Source organism: Euprymna scolopes, chromosome 2, assembly GCF_053919585.1.
Source record: "Euprymna scolopes isolate OS-2025 chromosome 2, ASM5391958v1, whole genome shotgun sequence".
Lineage (NCBI taxonomy): Eukaryota > Metazoa > Mollusca > Cephalopoda > Sepiida > Sepiolidae > Euprymna > Euprymna scolopes.
In genome coordinates this window covers 66,595,057-66,612,594 of record NC_136483.1, presented here as the reverse complement: position 1 = coordinate 66,612,594, position 17,538 = coordinate 66,595,057, and the positions used below count along the sequence as shown (strand labels likewise).

General features: G+C 33.0%; 1 protein-coding gene across 8 annotated transcripts in view; it reads left to right on the top strand.

Moving 5' to 3' along the window:
- Positions 1-17,538, top strand: part of LOC145291908 (calmodulin-binding transcription activator 2-like) — a 2,646,613-nt gene that overhangs the window by 2,240,721 nt on the left and 388,354 nt on the right. For 5 of the 8 annotated variants that reach the window (XM_080137802.1, XM_080137761.1, XM_080137790.1 and 2 more), the window contains exon 7: positions 4,287-4,304. The exons of the other annotated variants lie outside the window; for them this stretch is intronic. In XM_080137802.1, coding sequence (XP_079993928.1) covers positions 4,287-4,304 — 18 coding nt within the window. The remainder of the gene's footprint in view (positions 1-4,286; positions 4,305-17,538) is intronic. 8 annotated transcript variants of the gene reach the window in all.

Sequence of the window (17,538 nt, the reverse complement as noted above, 5' to 3'; positions counted from 1 at the left end):
TTGAAAGTGGCTAAATCCACCGTGTACCATGTTGTGAACAGATTTAAGGAACTTGGTACATCTGAAGACCGTCCTAGGAGTAGAAGACCTCGCACTGCTCGAACAAAGAAGGTGATTAAAGCTGTCCGAGAGAGGGTAAGGAGGAACCCGAAGAGATCTGCAAGACAAATTGCTAAAGACATGAATGTGAGCGTAACCTCGATGAGAACAATCGTAAAAAACGATCTCCAGTTGTTCCCCTACAAGATGAGAAAGAGACAGTACCTCACACCTGCCCAAAAGCACAAAAGACTTGAAAGAGCAAAACTTCTTCTTGGAGAACTGCAGGCTGGCACGGCAGAGCGAGAGACCGTTTTTTCTGATGAAAAACTCTTCACAATTGAAGCGACTGTTAACAATCAGAACGTCAAAGTTTGCGCAAAGTCTTCAGCAGACATTGATGACTCCGTAAGAATAGTTTTCCGCCGACAAAAGCCGTCTTCCCTCATGGTGTGGGCTGCAGTCTGCTAATCTTGGAAGTCGCCTCTGATTTTCGTGGAGCAGGGGGTTAACATAAACACAGATCGCTATATTAACGATATTTTGGTTCTAGCATTTGAAGAGATGAAGAAACACTTCAAAGACCAGCCTTTCACCTTCCAACAAGATGGAGCACCATCCCACACCTCCAGAAAAACTCAGGACTGGTGCCAACATCATTTTCCTAGATTCTGGAGTAAGGAGATGTAGCCCTCTGCATCGCCTGATTTCAATCCCATGGATTTTTCTGTGTGGTCTTTGTTGGAGGCAAAGGTCTGGTCTGTTGCTCATCCAAGTGTTGATGCTTTGAAGACATCTCTTCTGAGTGAATGGGCTAAAATACCTCAGGAAACGCTGCGTGCCTCGGTTAGTAACTTCAGACATAGAATTGAACGTCTAATCGAAAGGAAGGGGCATCACATTGAAAATAAATACTTTGAATTTATTCTTGGTTTCCTAACTTATAATTTTCATTCATGTTTAATTTATATTTTTGTAATTTTCTATTAATAAACCACTTTTGAATCGGTCCAAGGACTTTCTGTTCACCCTGTATATTTATGTGTATTTATTTATATATATAAATATATATAAATATATATTAGTATATATATATATTTATATATATATGTATATTTATATCTATCTATCTATCTATCTATCTATCTCTCTCTCTATATATATATATAGAGAGAGAGAGGGAGAGAGAGAGATGGAGGGAGAGAGAGATAGAGAGATTGATAGATAAATAGATAGATATCTGTATAGGGTTTGTGAGAGAGAACTCCAACAAATTGCTCTATTATAAAGAAAACTCAATATGAGAGCGTAATATTTTTTTATATATGTGTTACAGAAGATCAGAAAAAATCGATATGTCGGGATTTCAAATCTAACAAAAGCGGACCAGTCTCCCATCATTTATGTTGGACTTACTTAAGCCTTTGTTTGCATCTATCTTACAAACACAGGCTGAAGAAATTCGAACATAAATGACAGAAGACCGGTCATGTTTGTGTTGGATTGAAACCGACGGTACCGATGTTTTTTCTGATCTTCTGTAACTCACACGAGACACAATATATATATATATATATATATATATATATATATATTTCAACCGATATATATATATATATATATATATATATATATATATATATATATTTTCAACCGATATATATATATATATATATATATATATATATATATATATATATATATATCGGTTGAAAAATATTTTTATTTATTCAGTACATTACAGATTTTTTATTTGCTGACATCAGATCATCCAAATAATTTTCGTAAAAATCGTATAAACATTTAAAAAAAAAAGCACTTTTTTATTATTTAATTTGTATAGTAGCAATGAAAAGGCCATAAATCTTTTTCTTGAAACTCAATCTGATGACCAATTGTTATTGGTAACATCCCCTCGACCACCGTCCCACCAATTCTTCTTTTTCAATATGTCTGCCTCTTCTATTGAAACTAATCTATTTTGTAAACATGTTGTTTTTGTGTCCTTTTTACACCCTTTGTATTGTTTACACACCTCATCTTTCTCTCGTTTTTTTTTATTATTATCTTTTCTAACCGAACGTCTCTCTCTCCCCCTCTCTCTCTCTCTCTCTCTCTCCCTCTTTCTCTCTCTCCCTCTCTCTACCGTCCTAACACAACAGAATTTGCTTCTAAAATGCTTTCAGCACAATCATATTTGCTTCTTATTTTTCGTCTTCTTTGTCGTTCACCGTCAACCAATTCCGTACAACGCTCTCTTCTCTACTTCTGTACAATCACCTCACTATTACTAAAAACAAAAAATTATTATTATTATTATTATTATTATTATTATTATTATTATTATTATTATTATTATTATTATTTAATAGTCAAATATTTGGCATGAATATTCGAATAATAGCCATGAACTCTTACGATCTCAATAACAAAGAAATAATTATTAAAAAAAAGTTCTTCACTATCTTATAAATTTTCGTAATGTGTGTGTGTGTGTGTGTGTGTGTGCGCCCGCGTGCGTGTGTGTGTGTGTGTGCGTGCGTGCGTGCGTGACGCGGTCTATCTCAGCCTACAGGCAATCCACCCAGGCAAGTAAGGTACCGAAATGAAGCTTATGACCCTGCGGATGTTTTAGTGATATTTATATCCATGTTTGGTGTATAGAAATGCAAAAAATGAATAAATAATTTTTTTAAAAAAATAACGATTTACTAAAACAACGTTTTATTTACTGGATATTTTTCCGGTACAAAGACTCAAGTTTGCCCAACTGGGCAAACTTGGACTCTTGTTCTTAAAATATATATTAATGGGATTATTCGGACTGCTATTCTCATCTTGATTGTTATATGTGCAAGGTTTCGGCCGACGTAACCCCCGACATTTTTCAGTTGCATCTTGCTGAGGTTGGAAACCTTCTTGTCGAACTCGGAAGTACAGAACACCAAATTGAAATTTTTATTTAATCCACGGAGATAGTTTGTTCTCATTCTATCAGCTACGACCGGGTACAAGTGCAAACAATGGCCACCTAAGTGGATCTAGTGTAGAATTAAATACAATATTGGAACCAGTAATTATAAATGAACACCAATAAATAAAATGACAACAGGAATAACAGTAAATAACGTGAAAAAAATATGAAGCTATTATTGAAATTTAACTGAAAATGACTTTCAACACACGATGTCAACGTGAAATCATCCCTCTCTCCATATTAAGAATGGCTTTTTTAAATAGAAAGCCATTCTTATCATGTTGAAGGGGGGAAACTCAGTGTTTTGAATTAATCATCTGTCAGTCTTTGCTTCGGATTCTTCCAGATGCTTACGTAACTTCCTAGAAGATACCAACGTAAAGTTGCCAGAGATTAGGCCGTAAAACTGGATAAGTACAACATAATCATCTTCTCATTTACAATGTCATTTCTAAAATTAGATAAGATTTTAAAATTAACTCACAGAGACCCAAACGTTAAAATAGTGACCCTTGTTTTGTTCTGTTGTTGTCTATGATAGAAGCATCCAATGGCATAAATTCAGAGTTATTGCCCTTGATTATGTGCTTTCCCGAAAAGTAAGAGAGAGAGAGAGAGAGAGAGTGTGTGTGTGTGTGTGTGAGAGAGAGAGAGAGAGAGAAAGAGAGAGAGATACTTTCAAATTTAATTAATATAAAAAAACTACTTTTTTGCTATATAAATGCAATAATATTTTAAGATTGTGTTACTATTGATGTACCAACTAAAAAACTTTTTAAATAAAAATTTGTTATTGCGATTCTGATAGTTCATGACTATTATTCAATTATCTACTTCATAACTTGGACTATTTTTAAAAAGAAATAATAAGATTTTTTTTTCATGGCAGAGCGATTGTAACGAAGCACTCGACCTTTTATATTCTCACCATTTCCAAAACATCTTTTAGCATGACACTTATTTCAGACTTGTTTTATCGCATCCAAGATGTCTGCCTATTTCAATCATTCTTGATGACATACACAAAAACGTTTCGGATTTTCTTTTCTTTTTCTTTTTCGTCACTTTAAATAAGAATTTTAAAAAGTTAAAAAAAATATACATTTGCTATAAAAAGAAAAGTATTTTTCTCCTCATTTTTTTGTCGTTTTTCTGCCTTTTATTATTATTATTATTATTATTATTATTATTATTATTATTATTATTATTATTATTGTCATTTTTCTGCCATATTTAGCAATGTTAACTTTCCTTCACTCTTTTTTTAAAGGAAAAGTTGCACGGACTTGTAAGTATACGGTTTAGAATCTATTTCTTTGATGTCCACTGCAAACCTTGCACAATGGTGTGCCCTTCCATTATTTATTGATATCGTCATTCTGTGGATATCCTTCCACACATATTTTATAGCATCCATAGTGGGAAACAGAAGGAGGGGAGCATTTACACATGGCACAATGGTTAGTATGCAGAATTAATTATCAAGCTTCAGTCCTGTCTCAAATCTGTTGTACTCACTTATGGACTAATAATCTTGGAAAAGGCGTGAACCTCATTTGCCTTACAATTATAGGTAAAATAATGAAAGTCTGCAACCTTTTCTCTATCTTTATAACGTTAAGTATGTATATTTGTTTTAGGGAGTCTATATATGGGCACAGCCTCACCTTTAAAAATTCAAATATTTCAGATTTGCATTAAATTTGATCCATAGCCACTAGACACCAATGAAGCATGATTTCCCCGCTTTTTCAGTTTTATCTTAAGACTCCTTTCCGTATGTATATATATGATTCATCAAATCATTATGAATTCTGGGATAAAGCTGCTAGGGGTAAAGGGTCCAAATTTGGGCTATATTTAGTTTTATTTATTTTTATACAAAAATTATTAGAAGCACTGCAAGAAATTTCAGACACCTTCGACTTTTATGAAATGTTAATAGGTATTAGACATCAATGAAAAAAATCCCCAAATGGGTTTTAGGGAGCATAATATGGGCACTTCGTCATATTTGAAAATTCAGATATTTCAGATTTGCATTAAATTTGATCCATAGTCAGTGGCATTACTCCAAACTCCCAAATTCTGGAACATCCAATCATAATCAATCTGTCTTCCTTTCACATAATATTTTTCAGTACACGGACTTGAGTCTTTAGGGTATACAATCAAGAAATTAGGCCCAGACAACACCGCAGCACATGGTCACACTTAAGTATGAAATAGCATATTTGGGTGCGTTCAGACATCTTTAAAAGAGTCTTAGTTTGTCAGTTGGTTACGGTTATGTTTGAAATATCATTCTCATCGGTCTGTCAAGCTTACTTCTAAAACAGTGCATTTCAATGTGTCCATGCTGTCAGTATAGGCCATTATGCTTGTGTTTGAAATAGAATGTTCGTCGGTCTTTCATATTTACTTTTGAAATAGTGTTTTCGTTGCTAACAGAAAAGAATATATGGATTTTAAGAATGTCTATTTGTATCACATTTTTTTTTTAATTAATTTTTATGTTTTTCAAATAGTGCACAGAACAATTTTTTGTTCGCAAATAAAATTCGTAAAAACAAATTGCGTACTGTTTCTGGAGAGATCTGCCATATGACTGTATACAGAACTTGTGACTAGAGGGTTATTTTTCCGTTGTATTAACACTTGGGTAGATTAGTACGTTACACTGAAGTGCTTGCTAGTTGGTTTTCATACCAGACAAGAATACATGTTCGATGATTGAAAGTGGCCTTGCTTAAGGGGTCTCACCACTTAACAAGGCCCAAGGGCCACTTGAGGATAAGTGTTAATGGGTTAATGAGTATACGGTGGTCAGCAGAACAGCATAATAATCATTAGTGGTGGAAATTGGGTATAATTTGTATTATTTGAGGGGACGGCTCAACAAGATTTTGTTTACATTGGACTTGACAATTATCATATTGTAGTCAGCCGGAAAAGCCAGCGAGTTCCACAGGCGGGCAGTTTAAGGAAAGAAGCTTTGTTCATAAAATCTGCCTTTAGATTTAGGCACAGATAGAGTGAGAGAAATAGTTGATAGTGGTTATAGTTAGACGGTGCTTCTTGTGAATTGTATTGTATGGTTCTATTCCGTCTGTTGATTTTATATGCTGGGCCTTTCTGTTTGTGTGGTAATAAAACTTCTTAAATACACTTGTGATGTTAACTTTGGTCAAAATCGCCTGTTCCTTCTTTCATCGGATTTTTTCGATTATTGATACTTATCGAAGACATAAAAAATTATCTAAAAACTCTGCCAGATACATAAAGTACATTTGTATTAAACTCCATAAAAATCGGCCCAGCCGTTCCAAAATCTATAGAGGGAACAAACTCACACACAAAGTTCCTTATATATATATATATATATATATATATATATATATATATATATATATATATATAACTTGCATGCATAATAAGATGAAACATTAAAATAATAGACGAGTCACCAGGTAACAAGTGCTACCTAAAACATAAACTGAGTTTCATAAAAGAAATTGGGAAAAAGAAATTTGGTAACAAAACATTTTATACAAGGAAATGAATAAAAAAGTAATTGAAATGTTCATAATACAACACGTGTTTAGGTAAGGAGCTTGAGTGCAAAGAATTCACAAGTTAAAATGTTCATTGTTTTAATATGTGCGTATTTGAGATTTTCGCCAAGGAGGTATTGTGTATATGGGTCGCTGGGTTCTTTCACCTTGCCATCCTGGCTAAAGGCCGTGTTGAGGTGTTGAGTAGAGCTTTGAGTCCCTTCGTGCAGCATTGGGTGTGGCTCATAAAGTTTGAATGGCTGCCTATGTCTTTGCTTTCTAGGAGTTTCCAACTTCACACTGGTTTTATACTTTCGCATGTATGTGTTATCTTTTCGCATGCGGGGGTGGGGTGGAGATGATTTCAATTGGCTGGAAATACTTTGCTTTAATACCTTCATGTTAAAAGTTGTTAGCTTTGGGAAGTGAGGATGAAAGCGAATTCCAACGAAGCAGAGAAGAAAAGGATGTAAGCAATCATAGACATTTGACTTTTAGTGTTCATAAGAATCACTTTGCGCTTCAATCACTACAGTCCTACGCGACTTGATTTGCATTCTTGCAGATCAAATAAATAGTGCATTTGGGTGATTAATCGCAATGTCAGTTTTGTCTCTTCTGATTCAATATGGACTTCATAAGAGCAGGGTATAGGTGAAGAGGTTTTCTCTTTTACTGTTTCGTCATCAATTATGGATATTTTGGCAAATGAATATTTATCACAATTGTCCGGTAAAATATTCGGACATCGTGTTTTTATTCTTTAGTGTAGAATGGAAGAAGACAAAAAAAATTTGAATAATTGTATTTTCTTGACCACCATTACGATCACTTCCTATCAGCTTCAAGTTTCGTCTGTTCATTTTCTGTGTCTTTTTCTATTTATTCTTCCATGAAATGGATTTGGCCTCTTGTCAGTTGTCATTCAGGTTGTTCTTTCTGGAAACGGCAAATGTCACTAATATTCTTCAGCTTTAGAGAATTGTCCATTTTGAAAGTATGTCGATCGAGTGATTGCACTTATCTGTAACTTTCAGAAAATTTATTCAGAACTGAATCCTACTTGATTCTGTAATTCATATATTCGAACAAATGTTGATGGATACACAGTTTTGAAATAATTTTGTTACAAAGGTGTCAACACAAAAGGCCACTCGAAGATACGGACTAATAAGTGTCACGTGGTTGGTGATACAACATCATAATGATAAGTAATGGTGGAAATTGGGTAGAATTTGATTATTTAAGAGAACAGCTCAACAGGAATTAATTTACATTGGACTTGAAAACAATCATGTTGTAGTTACATTTGATGCAACCCCGGAGTATAGCGTTCCACAGGCGAGCAGTTCTAAGAAAGAAACCTTGTTCATAGAATTTGCATTTGGTTTTAGGCGCATATAGAGAGTAGGACTTATTGACAGTGGTTGAAGCTAGACGAGTGTTTGTTGTGAATGTTTTGCAGGGGGGAAGGGCATAGATTTATACATACCCGCTTACCTGAGTACATACAGTGCCTAGTATTTTCCAATGGTCACGCATCTTGTACTGGCCAGGTTCAACGTTGCTTAAGTTAAGTGATCTAATGAGAAGTGGTGTGTCAACGTGATTATGGCGTATGCATACATGCATGAATCCTAAAATGTAATGGCCCTGTCAGTGGGGCATTAGAATACCCCGACTTCCCCCCTGCAGAGGGTAAAAGTCCCTCAATGGGGGTCCTGGATATGACCTTAAACTATATCCAGTGGTGAGGCCCCAGCTTGTGGGCTTTGGGGAGTGTGGAGCCACCCTTTAATTACCATTGCTCCCAGGTCCACTCTGACCCGGAGTGGTAGTACCTGTTAGGGTCCCAACTATGGGTTACATAGAAACCGACGTGAAAACAACAAATATATTCTATTAAAAAAAATTTTCTTCAAAATCTTTGGATTCGGCATTAAATAACCCGAAAAGGGTTGATATGCCGTAAAACAAAAACAACCAACCAACCAACCTTACATGTAAATCTAACTTTCATATTTTCTTAAATGTTGAATTCTGTAGTTATCGAATAAATTGTATTATTTGCATTGAAGTAAAAAAGATCTTAAAAAGTAATTTACTAACTTTCCCTGCCTTAACAGGGTTCGAAATAGGTTTCAAAATGTAGTGGGTAATGTCCTTTTCTCTTCCTTACAACTTCTTTCGCACAGAAGAGACGTTACTTTTTTCTATTATTATTTTTATAGCAAATGCTCCACTGAATTTCAGTCTCTGCCCCCCACCCCATCCCACAAAACATTCGCAATAGATGTTCGTCTAGCTACAAGAATTATCAATGATTATCCTTACGCCTTATCTTTGCCTAAAACTAAACGAAAATTCCATCGGAAAAGTTTCTTTCCTAGAACAGTCTGTCTATGGAGCACAATACTGTGGGGACAGCTTTCCAGCTGACTATAGTATAGTCGTTTCCAGGTCTAATGTAAATAAGTTCTTGTTGAGTCGTTCTCTTATATAATTAGACCCAAGTTTCACCATTATTGACCATCACGATGTTGACCATCACAATGTTGACCATCACGATGCTGGCCATCACGATGTTGTCTATCACGATGTTGACCATCACGATGTTGACCATCACAATGTTGACCATCACGATGCTGGCCATCATGATGTTGTCTATCACGATGTTGACCATCACGATGTTGACCATCACGATGCTGACCATCATGATGTTGACCATCACGATGTTGACTATCACGATGTTGTCTCACAGTCTACCTAACACTCATTTAACCATTATCTTAGAGTGACCTCTGGGCCTTCATAAGTAATGACCCCCAAATAAAAAAAAAGATATAAATGGCTGCTATACAGGCATATGGCTTATAAAGAACAACTAGTACATACATGTCTCCATGCAATCCAGTGGGTAGTATGTTTAGTAAAAGAGTTCTGGGGTTGTGATGAACACTTACACAGTGAGCGAAACAATTGCACTATTTTATGCATTCATATAGTTAATCTTCTGCTCTTCCTGTCCAAGTATTCGTCTGCATCTCCCATGTACATGTTTCACTGACCACAAATGTTCACGCATATGCACACGATTGTCACCAGCACATGCAAACACACACTGTATTCTACACAAAAAAATGAATGAGTTATTTTTCTAGAAATTATATCGAACATCCAGAAGGTGAGGTGATTGCAGTTGTATTGTTGATTTCAAGTGTCCATGATACAAGTAAATATTTTCTTCAGTAGCGGCATACCCAGAAAATGTTAGGTTCGACATTTAGACAGTTTTTATTACTTGTGCGAATGGAAATTTAACTAACTTTCTTGGATTTGCATTTTTGGATTTTACCGTCATTGGATACTTTACCTTTCACCAGACTATCCATTCATGTTAAATCACCTTTTTCTACTCCCTATTCATTCTGCTTCACTTTTTGTTATCGAGTAAGATCTTTGACTTACTTGTAGTTTCATCAAATACTTTTGCAATCAAAATCCGATCCTGCATTTGGGAAATCCTACCCTCTGATGAGAAGGAAAGTATTTCTTCGAAACTCCGCGGATTAAGGACTATCCACTTATTTAGTGTTTCCTTTTCAAATTAAATATGTTTTTAACTCTTTTTCAAAGTATTTTTAACATGTTTTATTAACTATTTGCTTTTTTATATATACACACATATATATATATATATATATATATATACATATATATATATATATATATATATATATATATATATATATATATATATATATACCTTTATTTATATTCAAATAAACATTATTTTAATGTCGCTAGACAAGCATGATTATGCAACAGGAAAAAGGTTTTATCTTTATTTTCATCATTATGAGAGTCAGTTTGTTATTGTTATAACTAATTGGACTGAAACATGATTATGATTGTGTAGCGACATTAAAAAAATTTTTATTTGAATATAAATAAAGATACACCTTGCTCTTTACTATTGAACACTATTATATAAACCTCGTCAAATGCATTGTCTTTTTTTATCTTTGAATAATCTTAACTTGAAATATATGTATATATACAGTAGAACCTCGGGATACAGCATTAACCGTTCCGAGGTTGGATCGGAAGGTGAAATTGCTGTATGGAAAAATTTTATATAGTACATATAAAACATTAGGAACAACATACAGTACAGTATATAATACACATGTATATAATCAAAAAACCTTATAAATAACACCGTAAGGCAGAGCAAATACCCTAACCAGGGTCCAGGAAATTATTGTATTCCACATCGTAACTTGAAAAATCCGTATCCCGGGCCACAGTAGCCCAGGGTTCTACTGTATATATATATATATATATATATATATATATATATATATATATATATATATATATATATATCAATCTATGTGCTAAATAGCAAAATTTATAACTACCTATAAGCATTATTTTGCTAAAAACATTTTCTTTGATGAGATGAACCATTTATTGAAAATCCTTGGATTAAGGAAAAAACTTTGAATTTTGTATTTCTTGTCGGAAAATAATTTTTTTTGTATTTTTTTAATTTACTGAATTTAATTCCAAATTTTCATTATATATATATATATATATATATATATATATATATATATATATATATATATATATATAAACAAATGATTAATAAAACATGTTAAAAGACATCTTGAAAAAGAGTTAAAAACATATTTAATTTTAAAAAAGGAAGCACAAGATAAGTGGATAGTCCTTAATCCGCGAAGTTTCGAAGAAATACTCTCCTTCTCATCAGAGGGCAGGAATTAGCAAAATGCGGGATCGGATTTTGCATATAAAAGTATTTAATGAAACTACAAGTAAGTCACAGATCTTACTTGGTTAAAAAAAGGGTGAGGTAAGGAGAATAGGAGGTAAAAGAAAAATGATAAAAAGATTTCACATGAATGGATAGTCCGGTGAAGGGTAAAAAATCCAAGAATGGTAAAATCCAAAACGGTCGAATTTTTAATACCCTTCACCGGACTATCCATTCATGTGAAATCTTTTTATCATTTTTCTTTTACCTCCTATTCCCCTTACCTCACCCTTTTTTTTTTTCACCAAGTAAGATCTGTGACTTACTTGTAGTTTCATTAAATACTTTTATATGCAAAATCCGATCCCGCATTTTGCTAATTCCTGCCCTCTGATGAGAAGGAGAGTATTTCTTCGAAACTTCGCGGATTAAGGACTATCCACTTGTGCTTCCTTTTTTAAAATTAAATATGTTTTTAACTCTTTTTCAAGATGTCTTTTAACATTTTTTATTAATCATTTGTTCATATTATAAGCTCTATTTCCTTTTCGGTTTTATTGAGCTTTTACATCTGGTTGAGATTACTTTACTTGTAAATATTAACTCTTTAATATTTATAATATATTTTAAGTTTACCATTTTGATTACCTTGGTAAACTTATTGTAATTTATATATATATATATATATATATATATATATATATATATATATATATATATATATATATATATTCAATCACCAAACCTCTACCCGAATATACACTGAGTATATAACAGAGTAAATTGCATAAAATATTTCATCAGGCGCATACTTAAATTTCGTCTTGGCAATTCATTTAACTTTTATCTTTTAATCTCTCCAGGGTATTCTTACTACACTAGTTCTATTTTAATTGAATCGGTAATTTGTCCCAAATATGTAAACAACTCTGTGTGTTAGATTAAAATTGAAGGGAGAGAAGAGACGGGCGTAAACAGGAATGATTTAGGCTTCTAAATTTTATTTTTATTCTTTTACTTAAAATGTTGTTAGAAAAATATACACGTTTTATAAGATATGTTTAGCAATTTATATGTTAATGCACCTGTATATTAATTTAGTACAAACTTCGAAATATTTTAAACTTAAAATTTGTATGAAATATCAAATTTATAGAATAAATTCTAAAGATTTCTGTCACGCTTAAGTTTGCAATAGCATTTTCATTGAGTAGATACATTTTATTTACATGCGTCTGATCATGTTTATAAAAGGGCTCTGTCTCTTCGTTCGTCTGTCACGCTGCAGAATATCTATTCTTGATTTTAGAAAAAAAAAAATTCCTCGTTTATGCGCAGATAAATACCTTATATAAAACATAAAACCTTTTAAAAATGATTTTGAATTTATTTTTCTCGCGATAAAATAGTCCGTTTCTTTTCCAAATAGAATTCATCCGATAATTTACAAATTTTTGTATCATGTGCCGTTTATTATATTACAACCTGTGGTTGAGTTTTCCTTTTTTTGACTGTATTTTCATATTGCGGCAATATACTATTACTATTATGCACCGCATAGCTTGATCATTTTGGAAATTCGAAAAAAAAAATGGTTCATAATCTCCTTGAGTTGTAGACGTTTAGATATTATCCTACTTAACTGGAATAGGAAAATGGAGCCTCAGAACTTATACTTCACTGTCCAATTATTGACTGTACTTGTAGTGTTTAAAAACATATGTAAATAAGATTTATACATGTAAATATCATAGTCAGGCAATTTATTTTGAAAAGACACACTTACACACACACGTATATATGTATATATATATATATATATATATATATATATATATATATATATAAAACAAAGTTATCTGTATGTGTGTCGCAGCATCACACCTAAATGGTTGATTTAAGTTAAGCTATCATCTTAAAACATCTGTAAATAAGTTTTATAAATAAAGATATCTATATAAAAACTCAGACAATTTATTTTAAAAAGATATATATATATATATATATATATATATATATATATATATATGTAGCTTAATTGGCATATATTTTTATAACTTACTATCTTGCTCTACCTATTTATTGAGCACTGTTGAAGTAAATACTTAAAGTTTACGCATCAAATTATACTTTCGTATATTAATTCATGTGATTAAACAAAGTAGTCATATATATATATATATATATATATACGTTTTATTTTTTTATTACCGTATCTTTCTGTTAAGTTACATTATTGTTTCAACTAAAACGCATATTTGCTCCACAACAGTATTGAGCACTTCAGTTTTTATTAATTACCATTTCTACTAAATATATATATATATATATATATATATATATATATATATATATATATATATATATATATATATATATATATATAGGTATGTATATGTGTGTGTGTGTGTATAGCTATATATATATATATATATATATATATAGGTATGTATATGTGTGTGTGTGTGTGTGTATAGCTATATATATATATATATATATATATATATATATATATATATATATATATATATATATATACATATATATATATAAAGCAAAGTTGCCTCTATGTGTGATGCAGTATTACAGTAAAATGGTTGATCTAAAAGCTAAGCTAATTGCAGATTTAGAAAAAAAGCAACTTTCAGTCGGATGTGCTTATTAATGTAGAAAATCATTAAAATTCTTTTAGAACTTATTATTAAAAATCATGAAAAACATTAGAAACAAATCTTCCAACATTTTAGCGTTTCCTTTCCAGTGAAATATTTTCTATTATTTGCTGACACATCATACTTATAATAATCTGAACCATTCTTTGTCTGTGGTTGCGGTTATAAAACCATGTTTGTAATGATTGTGGTTAAAAAAATATGTCTATGATGCATGTGATTCTAAACTCACATCTGTAATTATTAACTCATGTTTTTGATGATTGTGGTCAAAAATATTTCTGTAACGATTGTTGTCATAAACTCATGTCTATGATGATGATTGTTATAAACTCATGTCTATGATGATGATTGTTATAAACTCATGTCTATGATGATGGTGGTTATAGACTCATGTCTATGATAATGGTGGTTATGATCTCATGTCTTGCCTGATTGTAGTTATAAAATATATCTGTGATGATTGTGGTTATGAACTAATATCTGTAATGACTGTGGTTTTAAACTCACGTATGTGATGATTGTAGCTATAAACCTATGTTTGCAATGACTTTAGTTTTAGGTGATTGCAGTTTGAAGTTCATGTTTGTATCGAGAATGACTAATAAAATTTTGTGTAAAGTGTAAACACGTGTACACATTTTCATTTTTTCTGATTAAAAATTAATGAAAATATTTACTAGATATTCTTAAGTTTCTACCTTGACTATAAAAGTTTTTTTTCTTTGTGGCGTCGAGAGGTTCCAGGTCGCCTGAGGAAGTCTCATTGACTGAAACAGATGGTTATTTGTAGCGACCTTATGTAACTGTTTACCCTCAAATAAAATTTTTTTAAAATATATTTTGCTCTTTTTATTGAGCACTATCTATCAACCTCGTTGTTTTCATTAGTCCCGAATTTTGAACATCTCAAACCTGAATATATATATATATATATATATATATATATATATATATATATATATATATATTCGAAAATTAACAGTGTATCATTTTTTATAAATAAATTATCCTTTTAATCACCCGAGATTTTAATTGATAAAATTTTCTACACGTTAAAAACTTGTCTTCAATGCGACTTTATTAATAAAAATGATTTTCCGAAATGGATTTTTTTAAATATTTATTTATAGTATTGGATTCGAATAGTTTAAATTATAATTAATACGTAATGTTTAGAATATATTCTCTTTATGTGTGTGTGTGTGTGTGTGTGTGTGTGTGTGTGTGTGTGTGTGTGTGTGTGTGTGTGTGTAGCAGCTTACGAAGACCAAAGAAGATAACACTAACTATAATGATGTTTTTGATTATTTATAAGTTTTAATTAATACTAGCAGAGAGACCCAACGTTGCCCTGGATTCAATGATGATGATGAATGTTTCACACTCCCATAGCTTTATTGTCTTCGAAATCGGTAAAGTCACCTATTTTTTAGTTAAATCGATTGAGTGTCTGCTCTAGTTTGGGACCCATCGTTGGGACCGAGAAGAAGTTTTGCATGCCTCCCTCGCAGTGACTTACCCGTTTCAGAGTCTATAAGGAACGAACTGACACATACAGAGATAAAGTTCCTTTTATATAATAGATAGATAAAGCTTTTTATTATATGTTAGCAGTTTTGAAACTCACAATGAATCGAGGGCGTGCAATAAAAGTGTTGCTTTGTTAGATTCATGCATTACTTCCATCTGCATCTCACAATCATATTTTTACTAGTTCTGTATAAGAGAGAGCATAAAAAATGCTTTTCGTTTTCTTTCTCTTTGTTTTTTTTTTTCATGGTAAATGTGTATACAGCAATCACACTTGTGTTTTTTATTCTCCTCTCTGTGCTACATTACACCTTGTCACGGGTAACAATGCGGTTCATAAAGATATCACCTTTGGCCCCATCATAGTTCAGCAGGCTCTGACAGACTCGTATTTAGCTGTCTTGTGCTATCACATGCAAGATCTGTCAAGCAGAGCCTGTCCAATATCGCAATGCTGACAGCATTGTTTCCAACTCATTGAGACGAGTCTCAAGCTCTATACATGATCGCCTGCTCTTAATCTGCCCGCTTGCCTAGATGAGCTGATCAATATGTCATTCTGTTCATGGAAGGGAAATTCTGCAGAATTCTTTTGCTGTCGAAATGCGTTACTTGTTATTTAACTTTTACTCTCGTCAACGGTTATTATTTTTCGTGCCACTTATAAAACTGGAACCATCAAGTTCACTGATTTGATCACCTATCACCAGGTGGTCTATTGATTATCGGTGTTGGCATCAGTCTTCGTCATTTTTATTTTTATTTTTTTAACTCTTTTTCAACTCATACAAGGCATCTTGCCACTTAGATGTAAGGGGCGCCTATTTGGGATCGTGTCTAATAGCAGAACGTGGGGCCTGTTCGCATTACATTACAAAAACACCTTCTCAACCACCAATAGCTATGACTAAAGATACATTACCTGAAAGTATTTCTTTTAAACTCCTCGACGTAACATTCACAAGGAACATAAGCTAGAACAGATACATTGAGAGCATTGCCAAAGCTGCTGTGAAAAAGGTGGGCTCTCTCTACCGTGCTAGAAAGCTCCTTACACCTGAAAGTATCCTGTACCTCTACAAGGCCACCATTCGCCCATGTATGGAGTACTGTTGTCACATTTGGGCTGGTGCATCTGCTACTAGTCTCTCACTCCTGGACAGGGTTCAAAAGAGAGTCGCCAACCTGATAGGTCCTAAACTGTCATCAAAGCTTCAACCTCTGTTCCATCAACGAAATGTTGCATCCCTTTGCCTGTTCTACAAGTATTTTAATGGTGAATGCTCCAACGAACACGCTCTTATGCTCCTTCGATGTAAATACCCCTCGACAAACCCAAGCAGCAAAATCCCACCCCTACATGGTAGAGATCCCTAGATGTAAGAAAGCCTTTTACTCTAATAGTTTCTTCCCCATAACTACTAAACTTTGGAACTCCCTTCCAAGTTCCTGCTTTCCCAACTGTACTGACATGCAGAAGTTCAAGTGTAATGCGAACGGATATCTTGCTGCTCAACTCTCTACATAGTAATCCTGCAACTTATGCCCCGATAGTAGCCCCCTACATCAAAGTGGCACTGTGCCTTGTTTGACGTGAAAATGGAATAAAAAATAAATGAAAACATAAAAACTTCTGTAGGTTAATACAATCAGGGATGTAGGAAACAGGAAGGGAATTACAAAGTCTAGCAGTCCGGTGGAAGAAACTATTAGACTGGGAAGCTTTCAGACATTTATGGACTTTAAAGTGAAGGGGTGGAATTTTGCTGCTTGTCAGTTTAGTTGGGAGTATGTACATTGAGGGGGATGAGTTCATCAGAGCAAGCTTTATTTAAGTACTTGTAAAACAGGCACAGATCGGTCACAGAGCGATGATGGGACAGAGGTTGGAGCTTGACTGATAGTGCAAGTGACCTATTAGATTTGAAACTCATTTTTAGACCCTGTTTAAGAAGGAGAGATGCTTTCTGATGTAATTTT